The sequence below is a fragment of the Penicillium expansum genome (genome assembly GCF_000769745.1).
Source record: "Penicillium expansum strain MD-8 chromosome Unknown contig190, whole genome shotgun sequence".
NCBI classification, from domain to species: Eukaryota; Fungi; Ascomycota; class Eurotiomycetes; order Eurotiales; family Aspergillaceae; genus Penicillium; species Penicillium expansum.
In genome coordinates, this window is record NW_015971406.1 from 630,309 (window position 1) to 648,066 (window position 17,758).

A 17,758-nucleotide genomic window follows, 5' to 3' on the forward strand; every position below is an offset into this window, starting at 1 on the left:
CTAGGTTGATAATATCTGATCTAATGGACGAATTAGGGGAGAATGCGGGTGGGCAAGGGTTGGGGATGCCAAGGCGTTAAATCAAGCTTATTTTCCACATGGACATGATGTAAGCCTCCAAAGCCTCCAGTGCAGCGCTACCCTAGTCCATCAAGGTAGTTTTATCACACACAAAACATTTACAATATAGAAAAAACGATGCATATTCAAATTTGACATGTAACTAGAAGAGAAACTTATCTCAGATACCATTTGCCCAAAGGATGCCATAGCTTGTGGGTGGACTTGCCTGTTTTGGGTTAGCGGCTCGGCCTATCAACGGCGATTTCGGCCTGTCTCAAGTGAATCCACGACAATCCACATCAATCCACATCAACTTCTTCCCGCTTTTAGCCTCCAGAATCCGGAGGTTGATCTCTCTCGTGTGGGGTCGATCCCCTAGACCATGATCTATCCGATAAGCTGCCTAGAATGGCATGTCCAGCCGAAGCACTTATCGCAATTTCTTAGCTGAGCTTGGGTTTAATATCTAGTAACAGATTCATTTCATCTAGCTTCATTATCTTCTCCTACCTAGAAGACACTCACAATACAAAGCACATACAATCATGGCCGATTTATCTGTTCAACTCACAGCTCCTAACGGCCACACTTGGACCCAGCCCACCGGCTTGTTCATCAATAACAAATGGGTCAAGTGTTCGACTGGCGAGAAGATTGCCAGCATCAATCCCACGTACGTAACAAGACGAAAGAACTAACATTCGGTCTCTCAGTGTTATAACTGACTGGTGGTCAAAATAGAACCGCAAAGGAAATCACATCAATCCACGCAGCTTCCGCCGAAGATGTTGACAAGGCCGTGAAGGCAGCTCGTGCTGCTTTGAATAATCCTTGTTGGCGTGATCTGCCTGGCATTGACCGCGGCAAGCTGATGAACCGTCTGGCACAGCTTATCGAGGACAACCGCGCCACGCTCGCCACTATCGAGACGATCGACAATGGAAAGCCGTATTCCGTTTCCTTCAATGACGATTTGACCGAAACCGCCGAGACAATCCGTTACTACGGCGGATACGCCGATAAGGTTTTTGGCCAGGTCATTGACACAACCCCGGATAAGTTTGCCTACACCGTGCGGGAGCCCGTTGGTGTTTGTGGCCAAATTATCCCGTAAGTTCTGCGGACCTGTCACCAAATATTGTTGAAACTAATTGCTAACTATTATACTAAAGATGGAACTTCCCCCTCGCTATGGCCGCCTGGAAGCTCGGTCCCGCCCTCGCCTGCGGAAACACAGTGGTTCTTAAGCCAGCGGAGCAAACCCCTCTCTCGATCCTCTTCCTTGCCAACCTGATCGTAGAAGCAGGTTTCCCTCCCGGTGTGGTGAACATCGTGAACGGGCACGGCGCCGTCGCCGGAGCCGCGCTCGCCTCGCATATGGACGTGGACAAGATCGCCTTCACGGGCAGCACAGCAACAGCTAAGCAAATTATGAAGATGGCTAGCGTGAACTTGAAGAACATCACCCTAGAGACGGGTGGTAAGAGCCCGCTCATCGTGTTCAACGATGCAGATCTCGAGCAGGCCGTTGAATGGGCCCATATCGGTATCATGTACAATCAAGGCCAGATTTGCACAGCCACATCTCGCATTCTGGTACAAGACGAGATTTACGACCGTTTCTTGGAGGCATTCAAGGCTCAAGTGAAGAATGTCTCCAAGGTCGGTGATCCATTTGAGGAGTCGACCTTCCAGGGCCCGCAGGTGACGCAGGCCCAGTATGACCGCATCATGTCTTACATTGATGTCGGTAAATCGGAGAAGGCCACTCTCATCGCTGGTGGCAAGCCTTTCACTGGTGTCGGTGATGGCAAGGGTTTCTTTGTTGAGCCCACTATTTTCACCGATGTTACGCCCAAGATGCGTATCTACCAAGAGGAGGTCTTTGGTCCTTTCGTGGTGATTGCCCGATTCAGCGAAGAAAAGGATGCTATTGAGATGGCCAATGACTCGACTTATGGCCTTGGAAGTGCTCTGTTCACAACGAACTTGACTCGTGCGCATCGCGTGGCTAAGAAAATTGAGGCCGGTATGGTTTGGATCAACTCTAGCAATGATAGCGATTGGCGCATTCCATTCGGTGGCGTGAAGCAATCTGGTATTGGTCGCGAGCTTGGAGAGGCTGGTCTTGCTGCTTACTCGAATATTAAGGCTATTCATGTGAACATGAAGTCGAAGCTTTAAGGACAAGACTTGCAGGGCTTTCTAATCTTTAAGGAAGGCATATTATATTGTACATAGCAAAATTTAACCATTCACATTTGACAAAGCATCTTCGGACCTCAAATTGGTGGTCGTGTGAGAGGGACATCAGGCATTTTTGGAGTTGAAAATACGGTGTTGGCAAGTCCCTGTAGTGCCAGGTAGATAGAACGACGGTTTATCGCGAGGGGACCGACCCTTACTACATATCAAACGTGAAATGGGAGAAGGGAAAGGTCCACGACAGCCCAATACTCAGGATTCCACCGCATATGACCATTCTGATTCCTCCTCTTCTGCATGCTCGTCCTCGCTCACATATCCCGAAATGTATCCATAATCCAACATCATGTCCTCCAGATTCTGAAGATCAAGATTCATCTGCGCTAGGGTTTCCAAAATGCCCTCGTAAACTGCAACAAGAGCCATGGAGTTGTCCACGCGGAGCTTTTCAGGCTCCTCCAAGATAGAGTTACCCCCCTCGATCCCATCAAATGGACCATGTCTGGAGTTGGCAAGACCGGGGGGAGGGAATGTTACTGCGGATCGCTTCAAGATCCGAGCCTCCTTCACGCGCTTGTGTGTTGCAGATAATATATCGTCTACAGGTGCCTTCCGCTTGTGACTAGGGTTCAATGTCATAGTTGGAACATGATAGAATGGGCGTGTAACTCTGGATGTGGCCATGGATTTGACGGGAGTAACAGCTTTACCGGTAGTATCAGCAGCAGGGGTTGGTGGAGCCTCACTAACTTCCATTAGGGTTTTGGTATCCCATTTCTTTGGCAATGAATTCGGAGGCTGGTCTTCAGGCATTTCTTCCATCTTTCTCTTCATGTGTGGCTTTGGTTGAACTTATCTATGAAGAAGAGAGCTCTAGGAACCACGCATAGAAAGATAAATTCTCTGTGAAAAGAAGAAGGGAAATATATATCTGGCTAGATATACTAATGCAGGATACATAATGTGTTAGACATATGTAGGAGCAAACGCCTCTGACTTTTAACAATGGGCTTGATTTTAGCCAGAATGATTAGAAATATGTATCAACTGGATTTTGGCGCCCGTGTCTGATTTCAGTGTGCTTACTATATTAAATAGAGAACTAGCATAGGGTAAATAAAGAATTCCGTATTAGCAGTTCTCTATTTAATGCAATAAAATTCAAATCCATTGAGCTTATATTGGTAGAGTCAAATTATGAGGCAGTCATCGAGTTTTATAGAGTTATCCCTAAATTCTGGTTTAAACCGCCTAAAAATCATGCGATGCATAGATTTGTATGGCAGAAATAGCTTCGTATTCCTGAGGCTAAATGCTGCCTCAGGCAAATATCAATTCACCCGGGGCTCTTTTTCTGCCGTGCCAAATTAAGGCATTAAGGCACCATTTTTTGCATTAACGCCGAAAGTACTCCGTACGGAGTACTCCGTAACCTTAGCCCCTATACGGAGTACCCCTGCGTACACATAGCTTTCAGACCCGAAGCCGGGTCAGGTTTAGGTGACGGCTTCACCCGGAAATATTTAATTTTGAAGCACATAACGGTCGCAAAGTCTTGATGTCGTCCCTCTGAATTGATAATTGACTTTTCGACGGGTTAGCTTTGTCTTCAGGGCAGATCTCACACATGTCAATGGAGGGGCTGAAGAAGACTTGTTCTCCTGCGTGGACCTTCCCAAAGCGGTAAGCTCACATTAACATCCCATCGACTTTTAAACTGGACTCCCTGCACTGATCATAAGACATCTTCTGGAAATATGTGAGGTAATTACCCCATAGTAAAATATGTCCTTGTCGATAACCCGGGAAGCACTCCCTATAGGAGGTTAGAATGTATTATTTCGCTCACTGAGATCTTTGTTCGGCCAATCAACGTGCGAGGATGTACATAGGACCACGCTCGCACGAGTATATATGAGTGAATTGTTGTACTTCCTGGAGTTTTTTGTACTCTTCTTGTTTACCTTCACCACAGTTCTCTCATTGATATGCCTCCGACCGACAAGCAAAAAGACCTCTCCCACCGTCATCGCTCTTTCAAGGGATGCTGGACCTGCAAGAAAAGAAGGATCCAATGCGATGAAATGCGTCCAGCCTGCCAAAAGTGCAGTGACCGGGGTCTCACTTGCGAGGGATACGAGATCCGATTGCGCTGGGGGGCTGGTATCGCGTCCCGGGGGAAATACTCGGGCGCTGAGAAGCCCGTGAAGGAATCTATACCCCCACGGTCGAAGCGAAGATGGGACATGCGAGACAAGGGAGACAGATCTTCTTCGGGGGACGGGGATGGTCAGCCTGTTCTCATCTCTCAACCTTTGGTGGAAGGTATTAGTGCCAGTGCATAGAGGTCTTTTGTGATTCTAGGCTCACATATTCTAGATCGAGAACCTCAATTAGTTGCTGAGCGAGCAACAGTCAATATACTCAACTCGTCATGGGAACCGGGTTCTCCACGGAGCTCGGCTATCAATAAGCATTTTGAGATACCTGCATCTTTGGCCACTTTAACCACAGCTACTGTGTATGGTCGGGGTCCAGATATATCAGGTCAATATGTCCAGAACGTGGGACGACGAAGTATATTGGCATGACTCGGGCTTTTCTGGAGTTTGTACTTTAGCACTGCAAACCACTTTGATTATTATGAATTTATGACCAGCTTCACCACTAACAAACTAATCAATCTCTCTATTCTACATACGAAAATGGTATTACCACATTAGAGGAGCATATCCTATTCATCCTCCCGGATCGTCTCATTACCCCCTTTCCGCCCCTTTTGCAAATTATCAGTCAACTGGGAAACCTCAGATCGATGACCTGCTCGCCGGGTATCCAAACTATCAAAGGATTCATAAAAGTGCGACGACCGACCGCTCATCACGTTTTCAATCGACATTGGCGAAGTTAATGATAGTGAAGACGGGCGCCGGGTGTGACCTGCTGGATAGGAGTACTCCGAGCCTGTCTCACTAGGAGTCTGTGGCGAGACGGGAGACTGGGATCCTCGTCTCAGATCGGATTTGGGCCCACCATGTTCAGGTTCGGGTTTGGGAGGCCCATCGTGAGCGAAGTAGGCGGCATTGAATGGCGTGGGAAGCTCAACGGGTGATGAATCTGTGTGGGGGTCCGGGTTAGTACTCTGGAGTATCTATTTGCTACCAAAGACTGAATAAAGAAAGTAATTGACATACCATGCATCTCATATAGCGCATCTCCTCCTGATTCCACTGTGCCAGGGGTCGCGGGAGAGACGAGTGAATCTGGCACAGTTGAAGCCTGTGTTATGGATGGCTGAGTTATCGATTGCTGCGCTGTCGACGGCTGTGTTCCCGTGGTATGTGTCGTCCGCACCGTCTCCGCCGTCTCCATACCTGTCGATGATGATACTGGCCCAGGTCCAGGGGAGGCTAGGCCGCCCGCATACATCCATTCTGGAGGACGGCTTTTGGGTTCAGCCCCTGCGGCTTCGGATTCAACTTCCGCGGACTTGCGTTGGCGTTGACGACGGCGATAAAACCAGAGTCCGGCAAGGATTGCAATCACAAGCAGACCCAAGACCGCGCCAATTACTCCACCAGCCCAGCCAGGGAATCCGCTGCTCCCCTTATGATCTTGTGTGGAGGCACTGGTGCTGGTATTGCCGCTGGTGCTATTGTACGGCCAATATGTCTCGATAGACTTGCTATACTTCTTGCCGAAAACTCCCGCTAGAGAGCTGTTGGTCCATGATTCTGGGGCCGTGGCGGTTGCGCCTCCATCGGAGCTAATAAACTGTCAGCCATGATGATTCACTTTATTTACTTCTGGATCTATACTCACTTGCCGCCTATCAGTTTCGTCACGGGATCTGGCACTTTATACTCGCTCCAATTTGTGGGATCATATTTATCCTCGAAGCTCAGGGTGTTAAGATTGAAATTAACAATGATACCACCCTCCAGGCAATGTGTTGAGTCGACATGCTGTCCTCCAACCGCCAGCATTTGGTTGGGATATGCCTTGATGCATTGGTGACCGCTGCGACTGTGTGTGTTTGTACCGTTGTATGCTTTGACCCACTTGAAGGAAGGTAGAGACAATATATACACGTCATCCGACGGATTGGCGTTATAGTTGAGACCATCGTATCCTCCATAGATGTAGATATTATGAGATGACCCATCAGCCGCACTAGCAAGCACAGAGCAGAACTCTGTCAACTGTGGCGGGATATCACCCGTCGTGTTCTGTAGATACCAGGTTCCACTCCCAACATCAAAGACGGAGACTTTCTCCATAAACGTCGGGCTAATCTTTTTGCTCTCTTCCGTCCGTGTCGAGTTTGCCTTTCCATTCCGGAAAAACTGAATGGGTTCAACCACTCCGCCAATGGCCACTAAAGCTCCAGACTCGGACACAGGGACCCATACCAGTTCCGCGTTAGAGCGAGCAGGAATATAGCTTGGCAGTGTGCTGTTTGTCCACTTCCCATTGCTCATCGACGACATGTCCAGGGTGATTAACGTGTCGGCAGTCTGGTTAGATTGGAGCTGATTTATATTGAAGTCGCCCCAGTCCGACGCACGCATGCCGCTAAAGTAAAAGCCTAAGTTTTCTCTTGAAGCTGACGCAGCAGCGCCATTGGTGATATATCGTGTGACATTAGTAGTGAGATATTCTTGGTTCCAACCGGGCGCCCATGCGCTTCTATAGGCGCCATACTGGTACGCGGCGTACGACAGGACTTGGTTAGCAGGCGGAGGATCGGAGCTATCAGTATTATGGTGCATCCCTCTGTAATAAATTATATCAGAATCAGTGAGTTATTAAGGGGAAGACGAGGGACACCAACCCATAGAGGTAGAACTCGTTGTCGTTGGCAAACATCGTGCCTTCAACGTAGTTCGGGGCTATGCTAGCAGCACCGCCGGCAACGGACATGTTGCTGAGGAGATTCATAAAATCGGATTTAGTGTTGAAAGAATTGGTGAGGTTCAGATAATAGATGGTGGCTTCCAAATCTGCTATTAGTTAGCTATGCGTAAATATCAACATATATTTGGTCGCGCATACTGTTATCTGCCTGGGGCTCAACGCAACCGTCGTCATATCCTCTGTAGCTGTTAGTGAAAGTAGGTATTGGCCAGGGGGAACCTCATACTTCTGATACCATAGCTCCCCGCCATCGAGGTAGATTGTATCGCGCAGGATATTGGCTACTAATGTCAGTAAAAAGAAGGATCTATTTGAAAAGGGAAAAGAAAAGAAAAATGGACAAGGAATGCTTACCACGTAGGCCTTGCCAGCTGCACATAGAAACATTAATTTGAGTCGGAAATGTGCTACATACGGCCACTGCACAGTCTATCACAACCAGCAGGGTCAGCACCGTCCCCAAAATAAACCGCATTTTTCAATTGAAGAAATATCAGTTGAGCTCACTACTGAGTTATCATAATTTGAACATGACAACTTCCATAGGTATTCTGATTTACTGCTGACATCTCGAATCCAAATGCAAAAAGCGAGGGGGGCGGGGTCTATCGGAACTTGCGATGCGGCTTTGTTGATCTTCTTTGTTGTCAATTACACCCCCGCCCTATACGAAGCAACCAAGCAGAAAGGGGAATGAATAAATGCGGATGTAATACGCCCACTCTCAGCTCGTGGTCCGACCGTTCTGATCATTACCATGATGGTATGCCTGCATGGCTAGAATCATGCAGCTACGGGAAACACAGCCGAATCAACTGAAGGTGCCCCATTGTGTGCTTGAGTTGGCCCCCCCCTTGCGGTCGATGTATAATTTTCAAAGGCTTGAAATCTGATGTATTTCCTCGTAATTCGAATTCGCGATGGGGCTATGGTGCGTTGTCTGAGCCGATGCCCATCAGAGGAGAATTTTGAGCCGCGAACTATTGGGCTTTCTTTCATGCGCCAAGGGGGCCGTGCGTATGTATTGGATGTCTTCTAATTCCTTCGAATCATTTTCTTTGTCAAGCTTGTTTACCTCGTTGGCCATCCCCGGAAGAATTTCTTCTACAGACAGGCAAAGATGAAGGACGCGGTCGCTTGGTTGTCGCTGTTGGCGATTGTCTTCAGTTTGGTGACATCAAGTTATAGCAGTATAATCAACAGATCCCCCGCACTGTCGGCGGAACAAGAGGATGGATTGGCTGCCACAGTAAGAGTCGGGGTTACGCTTTGGCTCGGTGATGGCGAGACTTGCACCGCTGAAACCATCACCGACACTTCTACGCAGACTGGAAATAGCTCTCCAGGCGCCACTACAATTACTATCACCGAGGCCACTACTCAGACTATTAATGGTTGTTTAAATGCCCCTACCTTGAGTGCAGTCGCCAATGTTGGCGTTGGACCGGTGAGGGTTGTTGCAAAAGCTGCCATTGCACTGCCCGAAAATGGACCTATAAGGACGGTCACAGATTACACAACTGAGATAATTACCGCGTGCACATGCACAGATGACTTGACTGTTACGACTACGACCTCGAGTGTCCCTGTGACAACTACTTCAAGCTCTGTCACGACCACATCGAGGCCGCTTATCACGACTACTTCAAGCTCCGTGACGACCACCTCGAGTTCTGTGACGACTTACTCGATCGTACCTATCACGACTACCTCAAGCTCTGTGACCACCACCTCGAGCAAGCCTATCACGACCACTTCGAGCTCTGTGACGACCAGCTCAAGCGAGCCTGTCACGACCACTTCAAGCTCCGTAACGACTTACTCGATCGTACCTATCACGACTACCTCAAGCTCTGTGACGACCACCTCATGCTCTGTGACGACCACCTCGAGCTTACCTATCACGACCACTTCAAGCGAGCCTATCACGACCACTTCGAGCTCTGTGACGACTACCTCGAGCGAGCCTATCACGACCACTTCGAGCTCTGTCACGACTACTTCAAGCTCCGTGACGACCACCTTGAGTTCTGTGACGACTTACTCGATCGTACCTACCACGACTACCTCAAGCTCTGTGACGACCACCTCATGCTCTGTGACGACCACCTCGAGCTTACCTATCACGACCACTTCAAGCGAGCCTATCACGACCACTTCGAGCTCTGTGACGACTACGTCGAGCTTGCCTGTCACGACTACCTCGATCGAGCCTATCACAACTACCTCGAGCGAGTCTATCACGACCACTTCAAGCTCCGTGACAACTACTTCGAGCGTACCTGTCTCCGTAACAACCACCCCAACAATATCAACCACTATCAGTGATTCGGCTACTACTACTCCAAGGACGACGACCGCATCAACCACTACAGTGACAACCCAAACCACTTCTAGCTCCGTGGATGTTATCACTATTCCAGTGTCGACAACATCAGCGACTACTGCCGGTGGCTCAACTGTCACTATCCCAAATACCACTATCACTCTACCGGGAACAACACTTCCAGGGACAACTATCACGACAATAATTACTGAGCCTGCCACCACCGTCACTGTATCGGATGGTACTAGCACTTTCCCCGGCTCTACCCGCACCACAACTATCACAGGTCCTGGAAGTACAGTGACTGTCGGTAATTCAACAACCATTATCGACACGGTCACTATCTCAGGTAAATTCCGAAGCACAGAATATTGAGTATTGTTGCAGCAGCTAACACCATCAGGTTCACAAACAACCCAAACTATCCCTCCATCTACTACTGCCACTGTTAGCGGGCCTGATACCACATTGACCCAGAGCTCTGGCAGTACTACAACGGTATCCGTCTCTGTATGCTCCAGTCTTATCAGCAACCCAACCTACACGCCCTCCGCCCCGTTGCCAAATAACTATACCTGGGGCTGCGCACCTGGGTATCTCTGCAAGCCACTTCATATAGGTGATCGCTCGGAATGCAACGTTGAAGCAGGTCTTCCCGATCCCGGATACATCTGCGCCCCCTCAGACTGCATTGTCGCTCCGCCTTTGGACGTCCACCCATCTTGGCAGTACAATGTCTCGACTAATTATTACAACCTCAACCCGGAGGACTTCGGTCTTAATTACTCTATATTCCAGTTCCCGGAAGACCCAGTTGCAGCCAATAGTAAGCGGGACATGTCCTTGTGGGACTTCGCTGTCGCCCAAAAGGTCAAAATAGTCGACATAACGAATATTCCAACTCTTTGTTACAATGATTGCAGCGATGCCGCACATGAGCCCCAACTGCTTGGTAAAACACCTGAGCTTTGCAAGAGTGACTCGGCGTTCATGGAAAACTTGGATGTTTGCGAGGAGTGCATCACCAACAACGCTGAATCGGGCTCTAATGAATATTCATCCAGAATGTTGCCGACGTTTGCACAGTGGCTGAATTTCTGCTCCGACTTGGTCACTTCCACAACAGCACAAAGTGCCACCAGCACTAAAATGGAAACTACAGCGACGAGCACTCAGGTCACCACTACTACCAGCACTGAAGCATCGACAGGAGCCACAATTACTAGTACTCAAGCTAGCACCACTGAGGCTATCATCACCAAAGCTACCGGCACCGAACCAACAAGCACTGAAGTTACCAGCAGTGAAGCTACCAGCAGTGAAGCGACGAGCGCCGAAGCTACCAGCACCGAAGCTACCAGCACCGAAGCAACAAGTACTGAAGTTACCAGCAGTGAAGCGACGAGTACCGAAGCTAGCAGCACCGAAGCTACTAACACTGAAAATACGAGCACTGAGTCCACAACTACTGAGACAACGAGCAATCAGTCCACTGAAGAAAGCACTGCTACCACTGGGACCGAGGAAACATCCAGCCCAGTCGAGACAACTCAACCAGTCACTCTCATTAAAACCTCCGCCTCCGGCTCAATTGTGACAACCTCGGTGTCTGCTTCACTTGTCACAACTTCATTCTCTGGATATGTTGTCACCATCTCAACGTCAGGCTCCCTCGTGACAAGCTCAGTGCCTGGGTCTATTGCGACAACATCAGTATCTGGCTCGCTTATCACAACATCATTGTCCGGTTCAATCAAGACGGTGTCGAGTACCCTGGGCGCAGGAGCTGGCAGTGAAAGCACATCTGATAATGCTTCCGGTAGTTCATCGGGCTCGGGTCGCGGAAGTCAGACCAATTCGGCAACTACCTCTACATTTTCTCCGGCCTACAATGCGGCTGGATCTTCAAATATCCCTCATATTGGCTTGATTGGTCTTTTGTGGGCTGTTTTTGCACCACTCCTTTAGAACACTGCTTTTTTGCTGCGTTAAACCTTGGTTGTCAGATATGTGACACATATTTAGTTTATTTTGGTGATTGTGGATTTATTAGTCCATTTTAATAATGATCACTAATGAGAACACCAATGAGAAAAGAATTAGCTTCTGCACTTTCTCTAAGACTTTGCGGATTCTACTCAACCTAGTGAAAATAAGAGGCACAAGACTACCTATCGTCACCCAATTTGTTGGATGCCTGGTGCCTAGGGCATCAATATTATTAGTACGGAGTAGTGCCTTCCCATTTTCTGCTGTTGACATTTACTCATTTTCCCTTCTGTTCTTCTGATCTTATCAGTATTCAACAACGCCATGAACTCCACAAAAGCGACATGAAGAAGGCCTCCAGGTCAACACCGACACACCCATTGATCATAGACTTTGCAGGTGGGGGCTGGCCCCCTAAGTGCGGGCCTAACGATTGGCTGACCAATCTCCCCTCCCGCCCCGTTCCCGGGCACCACCTCACCAACTCCCCCTCATCAGCTCCCCTCATCATCTAAGATTCCATAACACATCGTCGGTCGCCTATCTATAAAATGGCCCAGCAACGCTTGTCGGACATATTAGCCAACGCGGGTGTGGACTTGGCCCCTTATGAAACTCTCTACAAGCATTTTCATACGCATCCCGAGCTCTCGCTACAAGAGAAGGCCACTTCTGAAACGATTGCCTCCCATTTGTCCCAGCTTGGAGCCTATGAAATTCACACCAATATTGGAGGCTACGGGCTTGTAGGCATTCTCAAGAATGGGACTGGAAAGACAATTCTTCTCCGGGCCGACATGGACGCGCTTCCAGTCAAGGAACTGACCGGCCTCCCCTACGCGAGTTCAGTGACTATGTCTGATGCCGACGGCAACGAGAAACCAGTGATGCATGCATGTGGCCACGATATGCACATTACATGTCTCCTTGCAGCAGCTGAAGTTCTGGCCCGTACACAGAGTGCATGGAGCGGGACTTTAATCGTACTCTTCCAGCCGAACGAAGAGCGGGGCGGAGGCGCTCAGGCTATGGTTGATGATGGACTTTACTCAAAGATCCCCATGCCTGATTACGTCTTTGGTCAGCACGTCATGCGAATGCGAGCGGGAAGTGTTGGTTCCCGACCTGGCACGATCATGGCTGCTGCTGATAGCATGAAGATCACTCTCTACGGCCGCGGCGGTCACGGGTCACAGCCGCATCAAACGGTAGACCCCGTGCTTCTTGCTGCTCATGTTGTTGTCAGACTTCAGAGCATTGTGAGTAGAGAGGTTGACCCGACTGATCTTGCTGTCGTGACGGTCGGGAGCTTGCAGGCAGGACAAACAGAAAATATTATTGCGGACCGGGCGGAAATTGGAGTTGACTTTAGAACTGTCAAGTTGGAGACTCGGGAGAAAATAATTTCTGCTATTCGGCGCATCGTTGAGGCCGAGTGTATTGCTAGTGGATCGCCGAAACCGCCAGTGTTCACACCAACGAGGCGATTTCCACCCACCGACAACGATAAACAGGTGGCCTCCCAACTGGCTGCATCTTTCGGAGATCATTTCGAGGACGTCGATGCTGATACTCCAAGGACCAATGTCAGTGAGGATTTCTCTACGTTGGGTACTTCTCAGGGACTTCCTTGCTCCTTTTGGTTTATTGGAGGAATCGACCCAGAGCTCTGGGATAAGGGCCAGAGAAACGAAACTTCTATGGACGAGATCCCTGGGAATCACTCGGCTCTGTTTGCACCCGTGATCCAGCCCACGATGAAAACTGGGGTGGATGCATTGTGCCTCGCGGCTTTGACATTCTTGAAAAAGTAGCCATCCGAAGCCGACAACGGCTCTCCCTGCGTGCATGGGCGGTTTGAGGAGCGTTTAGCGCTGTATATAATGAATTGCTTGCATATTTGAGGGGAATTATCGATTCCATGTTGTACAGCACTAATTGTTGCACAGGTATGACCTTTTTGCATAATATGTATTTTATTCCTCTGCAATTTCATTCTATTCATCTTCACACCGTAAGTGGTGGAAGCAGAAAACCTCATTATTTTTGATGTCTCATCCTCCATGTGTCATTGCTCAAAGCCAGCCAAGAAAGACACCACAGCAGAGGCAAAGGCCTTAGAATCATCCTGACATTCCTTACGATCATCCCCAACTTGCTCCAAGAACAATGCCAACTTCGACTCCTTCCATCCCATGACTGGTGCAGATTCCAAGCACATCTTAGTCATGCCAAAGGCATCCATTTCATAATGACCCTGCACAGAGAGCACTCTGCCGGGGTGGTAAAGTCCCTGGATAGGGCAGATTGGTGTACTTCCAATATTAATCCACGGCGCGGGCAGCGAAACCGGCGGCGAGTCAGTAAGCGTAACAGCAGTTCCCTTCTCAACCGCCATCACACGATCGCCATGGAACATCTGAATGCGCAAGCGTCCCTCGGGAAGATCACCGAGCGCACCTGGGAACGACTTCACAAACGCACTTTCCAACTGAACGGTATAAATTCCGACCTCACGACCGAGAGGGCATTGCTCGACCCAGACATCGCGGACCGGGTCTTCCACGTTGCGGACGAGAGCGTGCGAAATAAGTTGGTGGCCGAAACAGGTGCCAAGGATGCGGACTTGTGGGTATTGGTTGTAGACTGTCTTCACGAATTTCTCGAGCTCTTGCATCCATGGTGAATGGTCCATTTCGTATACGCCGGGCGAACCGCCGGTGATCAAGACTGCATCCACTGGGGATTGCACGGGTATTTGGTCCTCGCCTGCATGGCCGCGGAGCTTGTATAGGTCGGGATAATGGCCTCCTCGGATATCATATGGGGTGATCTTGACTTCGAGTTGCTCTTTCTCGGAGAAAAGAGTCTCGTTCAGGCGAGATGCGGTCTCGCGGAGGATGGTTCTGAAGTGGGCACTGCAGAGCCCTCTAGCCTCGTATAGCTTGCGGGCTGGGATGTCGACGTCTAAGACGGCGATGTGAATATGGTGAACCATTTTTTAAAATTTGTGCTTAATTGATGGGATATTGAGATTATGGAGGGTGGAAATGGCGAAGTGAAGATTTCAACCTTGGGTGTACTGCTAAATAAGATAATTTCGCCATACTAACTCCGATGTAGGATTCGAAAACATTTAGGTAAGACATAGCTTTGTGGGACGCAGGAATTCATATAATGAAAAGGATCTCAGGAAGAAAAGACAGTCAATTACTCCAATAGACTCCAACCACGACGGGGGCATTAGGTAAAAGCCCACGTTGTCACTCGATGAGCTTATTTTTTCTTGATCCACCCTGAGTTACACCGAATACCTTTTACATATTTTCTCCGGTACCCTATACCTACCGAAAATAAACCGGGTTGCGTATGTTTAACATTGTACACTCTTTGTGCACTCCCTGTATAACTACTCTCTGCCTCGAGAAAGCACCTGTACCTGACGATGTCTGGCAAATCTTGGCTTTCCCCGTGTCTCAGTCGAAACTAACACAACATTTGCTATGATCCGAGGTGCTCTATTTTATATCTAATGTCTTACAAGTGCGCATATGAAATGTGCCTAGTTGGACCAGCTAACTACCTAGTACTCCGTACTACATACCTAGATAGTTCCTTAAGAAGGCTTAGCTTCCCGTTTGAGTACTCACGCCTTGCCGCCTTTTACTGAGTAAAACTGAGCACGCCCCTTGAGTATTACCTAATCATTCAAATTGCTCCCCTGAGCACCCCCTTAGCCCTCAATCCCACTCAATCAGTGACGAAAACAGGAAAGCTAAGTCAGCAGCTCACCTTCTAGCCTAGAACCTTCCAAGGTCGATAAAATGGATTAAGAATGGCACCAGTCCGGCACCGGACTGAAATTCAAGAGTGTGGACCTGACCCACACCGGCAAGTCCGAGATCCGGCCCTCGACGGAGTAAGTTACGGAGTCCCCAGAAGAGCGGAGTCGGACAGAAAAGGCATGCCACCTATGTATGTACTCAATGATGTGAATCTGATAACGAGTTGTTCCAGGCATTGCTATTCAACGGAATCTTGAGCGCAACTTCGATATCAATCTCTGTATATGTACTTATCCTCAATATTCCCATAACTTCCTTGTACTCGTCTTCTCAACTCAACACCAAACCCTTTCAAATCAACTTCCATCCATTTGTTTCCTGATTCACTATGAGTGGCATTGAAGTTTTCTCTAGTCAAAATGAGACTAGCCAACCAGCTGAGCACATCCAAGTCTCTAGCTCCTGGTGTGGTCCTGGACCTGCGGCCTACGACTTCCGAACAGACACTATCACGACGCCGACCTTATCTATGCTGAAGGCGATTGCTCAAACAACCTTGATGGATGACGTATATCAAGAGGATTCGACGACAAATGACTTCGAGAAGTTCATGGCCAACCTGACAGGCAAGGAAGACAGTCTGCTGGTCATGTCGGGAACAATGGGAAACCAGATTGCCCTCCGATCGCTCTTAACACAGCCGCCTCATGCCATTCTATGCCATTATCAATCTCACATTCTAAAGTCGGAGGCCGGCGGCTGCTCGTCTCTGTCTCAGGCGCATATGCAGCCGTGCATCCCAGCGAACGGGCAGTACCTGACCCTCGAGGATATTCAGCGAGACGTGGATACTCGTGACAATATCCACATTGCGCCAACCCGCGTGATATCGCTAGAAAATACTCTCGCCGGCGTCATCACTCCTTTAGAGGAAGTCCGCCGGATCTCTGCATTCGCTCGTGCCAACAATATCAAGATGCACCTAGACGGCGCAAGAATCTGGGAGGCTGTCGCTGCCGGAGCTGGCTCATTGGTTGAATATTTAGACTGCTTTGATACGGCCCAGATGTGCTTTTCTAAGGGGCTCGCCGCCCCTGTGGGCAGCATTATCGTTGGTCCGAAAAGCACTCTACAACATTGCCGATGGGTGAGGAAGAGCATTGGCGGAGGCATTCGACAGGCCGGAATCATTTCATCTGCAGCCCGTGTAGCGGTCGAGGAGAACTTCGGAAAGGGACCTAATGGTGAAGGTGGTCGATTGCGAGAAACCCACAAGAAGGCTAAGTGTATTGAGAAGATGTGGGTTGATCGCGGTGGCGCAATCAGTCGTCCAGTCGATACAAACATGGTTTGTCTGGATTTGCCTTCCAGTGGTATCACGGTGGAGAGAGCTATCAACGTGGGTAAAGAGGAAGGAGTTAAATTGTTCGGTGGAAGAATAGTCGTCCACTGTCAAATTGTGGATGATGCCGTTGTTCGCCTGGAAAATGTTTTCGATCGCCTGTTGTCATCGACAGAGAAGAGGGAAGTGATAGTCAACGAGTCAGAATCGGTCTACAGATAATCAGGAAGCAATAAATACAACTCCTTTATTTGATTATTTCATTTCTGCAAGTTACAGTTGTATAATGTGCCCGTCATGCCTTAGTTCTTATTTTATTGCATCCAAACCTTCTCAGGGACTTGGTTCAAAAACTTACAAATATATATAACTACAATCTTGTGAACACACTCAACATTTCTCATGCTAGCTTTAGTAAATGCAGAGAATTTCTTTGTAATTCAATTACTATTTGGTTAAACTTATGTTGAATAGTATAATATAGGAATAAAACACTAAACAGCATGTAGTAACTGGGATTTAAATATTTTACAAAGGAATACTTTGTAGTATGAAAAATGAATTGAAAACTGTCTAATCTTCTCAATGCCTGGGGATGAAGCCATATTTATGGTTTCATCTCCACCCCTGTGAATCCTATCTTCTTTTCTGACTAGTACACATTTGTGACGAGAAATGTGACGTGGAATCATGAAGAATCAACTCAATGAGCGGTGTCAGTAGTAAGTACTGAATTCTTCAAGATCACATTGACTGAAAGCAGTCTGAACTAGAATATAGGCTTGAGATTCGGGATACTTGAGTTTGTATGGCGAGATATGTGATAGGGGCGTCAAACTGCATCGACGCCGCTGATCCCGATTCCGTAGGAGTTTAAGCGCTTCGAGGATCATTTGCATGCGCGGAATCAATTAGGGCTTAGTGTTGAACTTGGACCTAGTTGCATGTTAATTATGAAGAATTAACTCGGGTTTTCAAGAACTTGTACTCATAGCATGAAACATGATATTATGGAAATCAACAGGAAGACCGCAGCTCGCTTGAAATCATTTAATATAATTATTTGTGCCTGGCGATTGATATATAGAGCAATCAGAGTCCAATCTGTCTCTTGAATCTCTTAAGTACAGC

At 48.4% G+C, this 17,758-nt stretch overlaps 7 protein-coding genes across 7 annotated transcripts; 4 read left to right on the plus strand and 3 right to left on the minus strand.

Moving 5' to 3' along the window:
• Positions 1 to 608: 608 nt before the first annotated feature.
• Positions 609 to 2,247, plus strand: PEX2_058630 (Aldehyde dehydrogenase, N-terminal; the record flags this gene model as incomplete). The annotated part of the gene is made up of 3 exons (XM_016743136.1): positions 609 to 736; positions 805 to 1,173; positions 1,236 to 2,247. 3 exons carry the CDS (start codon positions 609 to 611, stop codon positions 2,245 to 2,247), a joined length of 1,509 nt encoding a protein of 502 aa, XP_016595858.1.
• A 273-nt stretch (positions 2,248 to 2,520) lies between these two features.
• Positions 2,521 to 3,102, minus strand: PEX2_058640 (uncharacterized protein; the record flags this gene model as incomplete). Its single annotated transcript, XM_016743137.1, has 1 exon — positions 2,521 to 3,102. One exon carries the CDS (start codon positions 3,100 to 3,102, stop codon positions 2,521 to 2,523), a length of 582 nt encoding a protein of 193 aa, XP_016595859.1.
• Positions 3,103 to 5,002: 1,900 nt separating this feature from the next.
• PEX2_058650 (Galactose oxidase/kelch, beta-propeller) lies at positions 5,003 to 7,564 on the minus strand (the record flags this gene model as incomplete). The annotated part of the gene is made up of 7 exons (XM_016743138.1): positions 5,003 to 5,385; positions 5,463 to 6,034; positions 6,091 to 7,044; positions 7,103 to 7,271; positions 7,324 to 7,364; positions 7,412 to 7,466; positions 7,540 to 7,564. The coding sequence occupies 7 exons, from the start codon at positions 7,562 to 7,564 to the stop codon at positions 5,003 to 5,005; spliced, it is 2,199 nt and encodes a 732-aa protein (XP_016595860.1).
• Positions 7,565 to 8,305: 741 nt separating this feature from the next.
• Positions 8,306 to 11,479, plus strand: PEX2_058660 (uncharacterized protein; the record flags this gene model as incomplete). The annotated part of the gene is made up of 4 exons (XM_016743139.1): positions 8,306 to 8,632; positions 8,791 to 9,509; positions 9,583 to 9,860; positions 9,915 to 11,479. The coding sequence occupies 4 exons, from the start codon at positions 8,306 to 8,308 to the stop codon at positions 11,477 to 11,479; spliced, it is 2,889 nt and encodes a 962-aa protein (XP_016595861.1).
• Positions 11,480 to 12,051: 572 nt separating this feature from the next.
• Positions 12,052 to 13,314, plus strand: PEX2_058670 (M20 family metallopeptidase; the record flags this gene model as incomplete). The annotated part of the gene is made up of 1 exon (XM_016743140.1): positions 12,052 to 13,314. One exon carries the CDS (start codon positions 12,052 to 12,054, stop codon positions 13,312 to 13,314), a length of 1,263 nt encoding a protein of 420 aa, XP_016595862.1.
• Positions 13,315 to 13,568: 254 nt separating this feature from the next.
• On the minus strand, positions 13,569 to 14,498 carry PEX2_058680 (type 1 glutamine amidotransferase; the record flags this gene model as incomplete). The annotated part of the gene is made up of 1 exon (XM_016743141.1): positions 13,569 to 14,498. The coding sequence occupies one exon, from the start codon at positions 14,496 to 14,498 to the stop codon at positions 13,569 to 13,571; it is 930 nt and encodes a 309-aa protein (XP_016595863.1).
• A 1,175-nt stretch (positions 14,499 to 15,673) lies between these two features.
• Positions 15,674 to 16,849, plus strand: PEX2_058690 (threonine aldolase family protein; the record flags this gene model as incomplete). Its single annotated transcript, XM_016743142.1, has 1 exon — positions 15,674 to 16,849. One exon carries the CDS (start codon positions 15,674 to 15,676, stop codon positions 16,847 to 16,849), a length of 1,176 nt encoding a protein of 391 aa, XP_016595864.1.
• Positions 16,850 to 17,758: the final 909 nt, after the last annotated feature.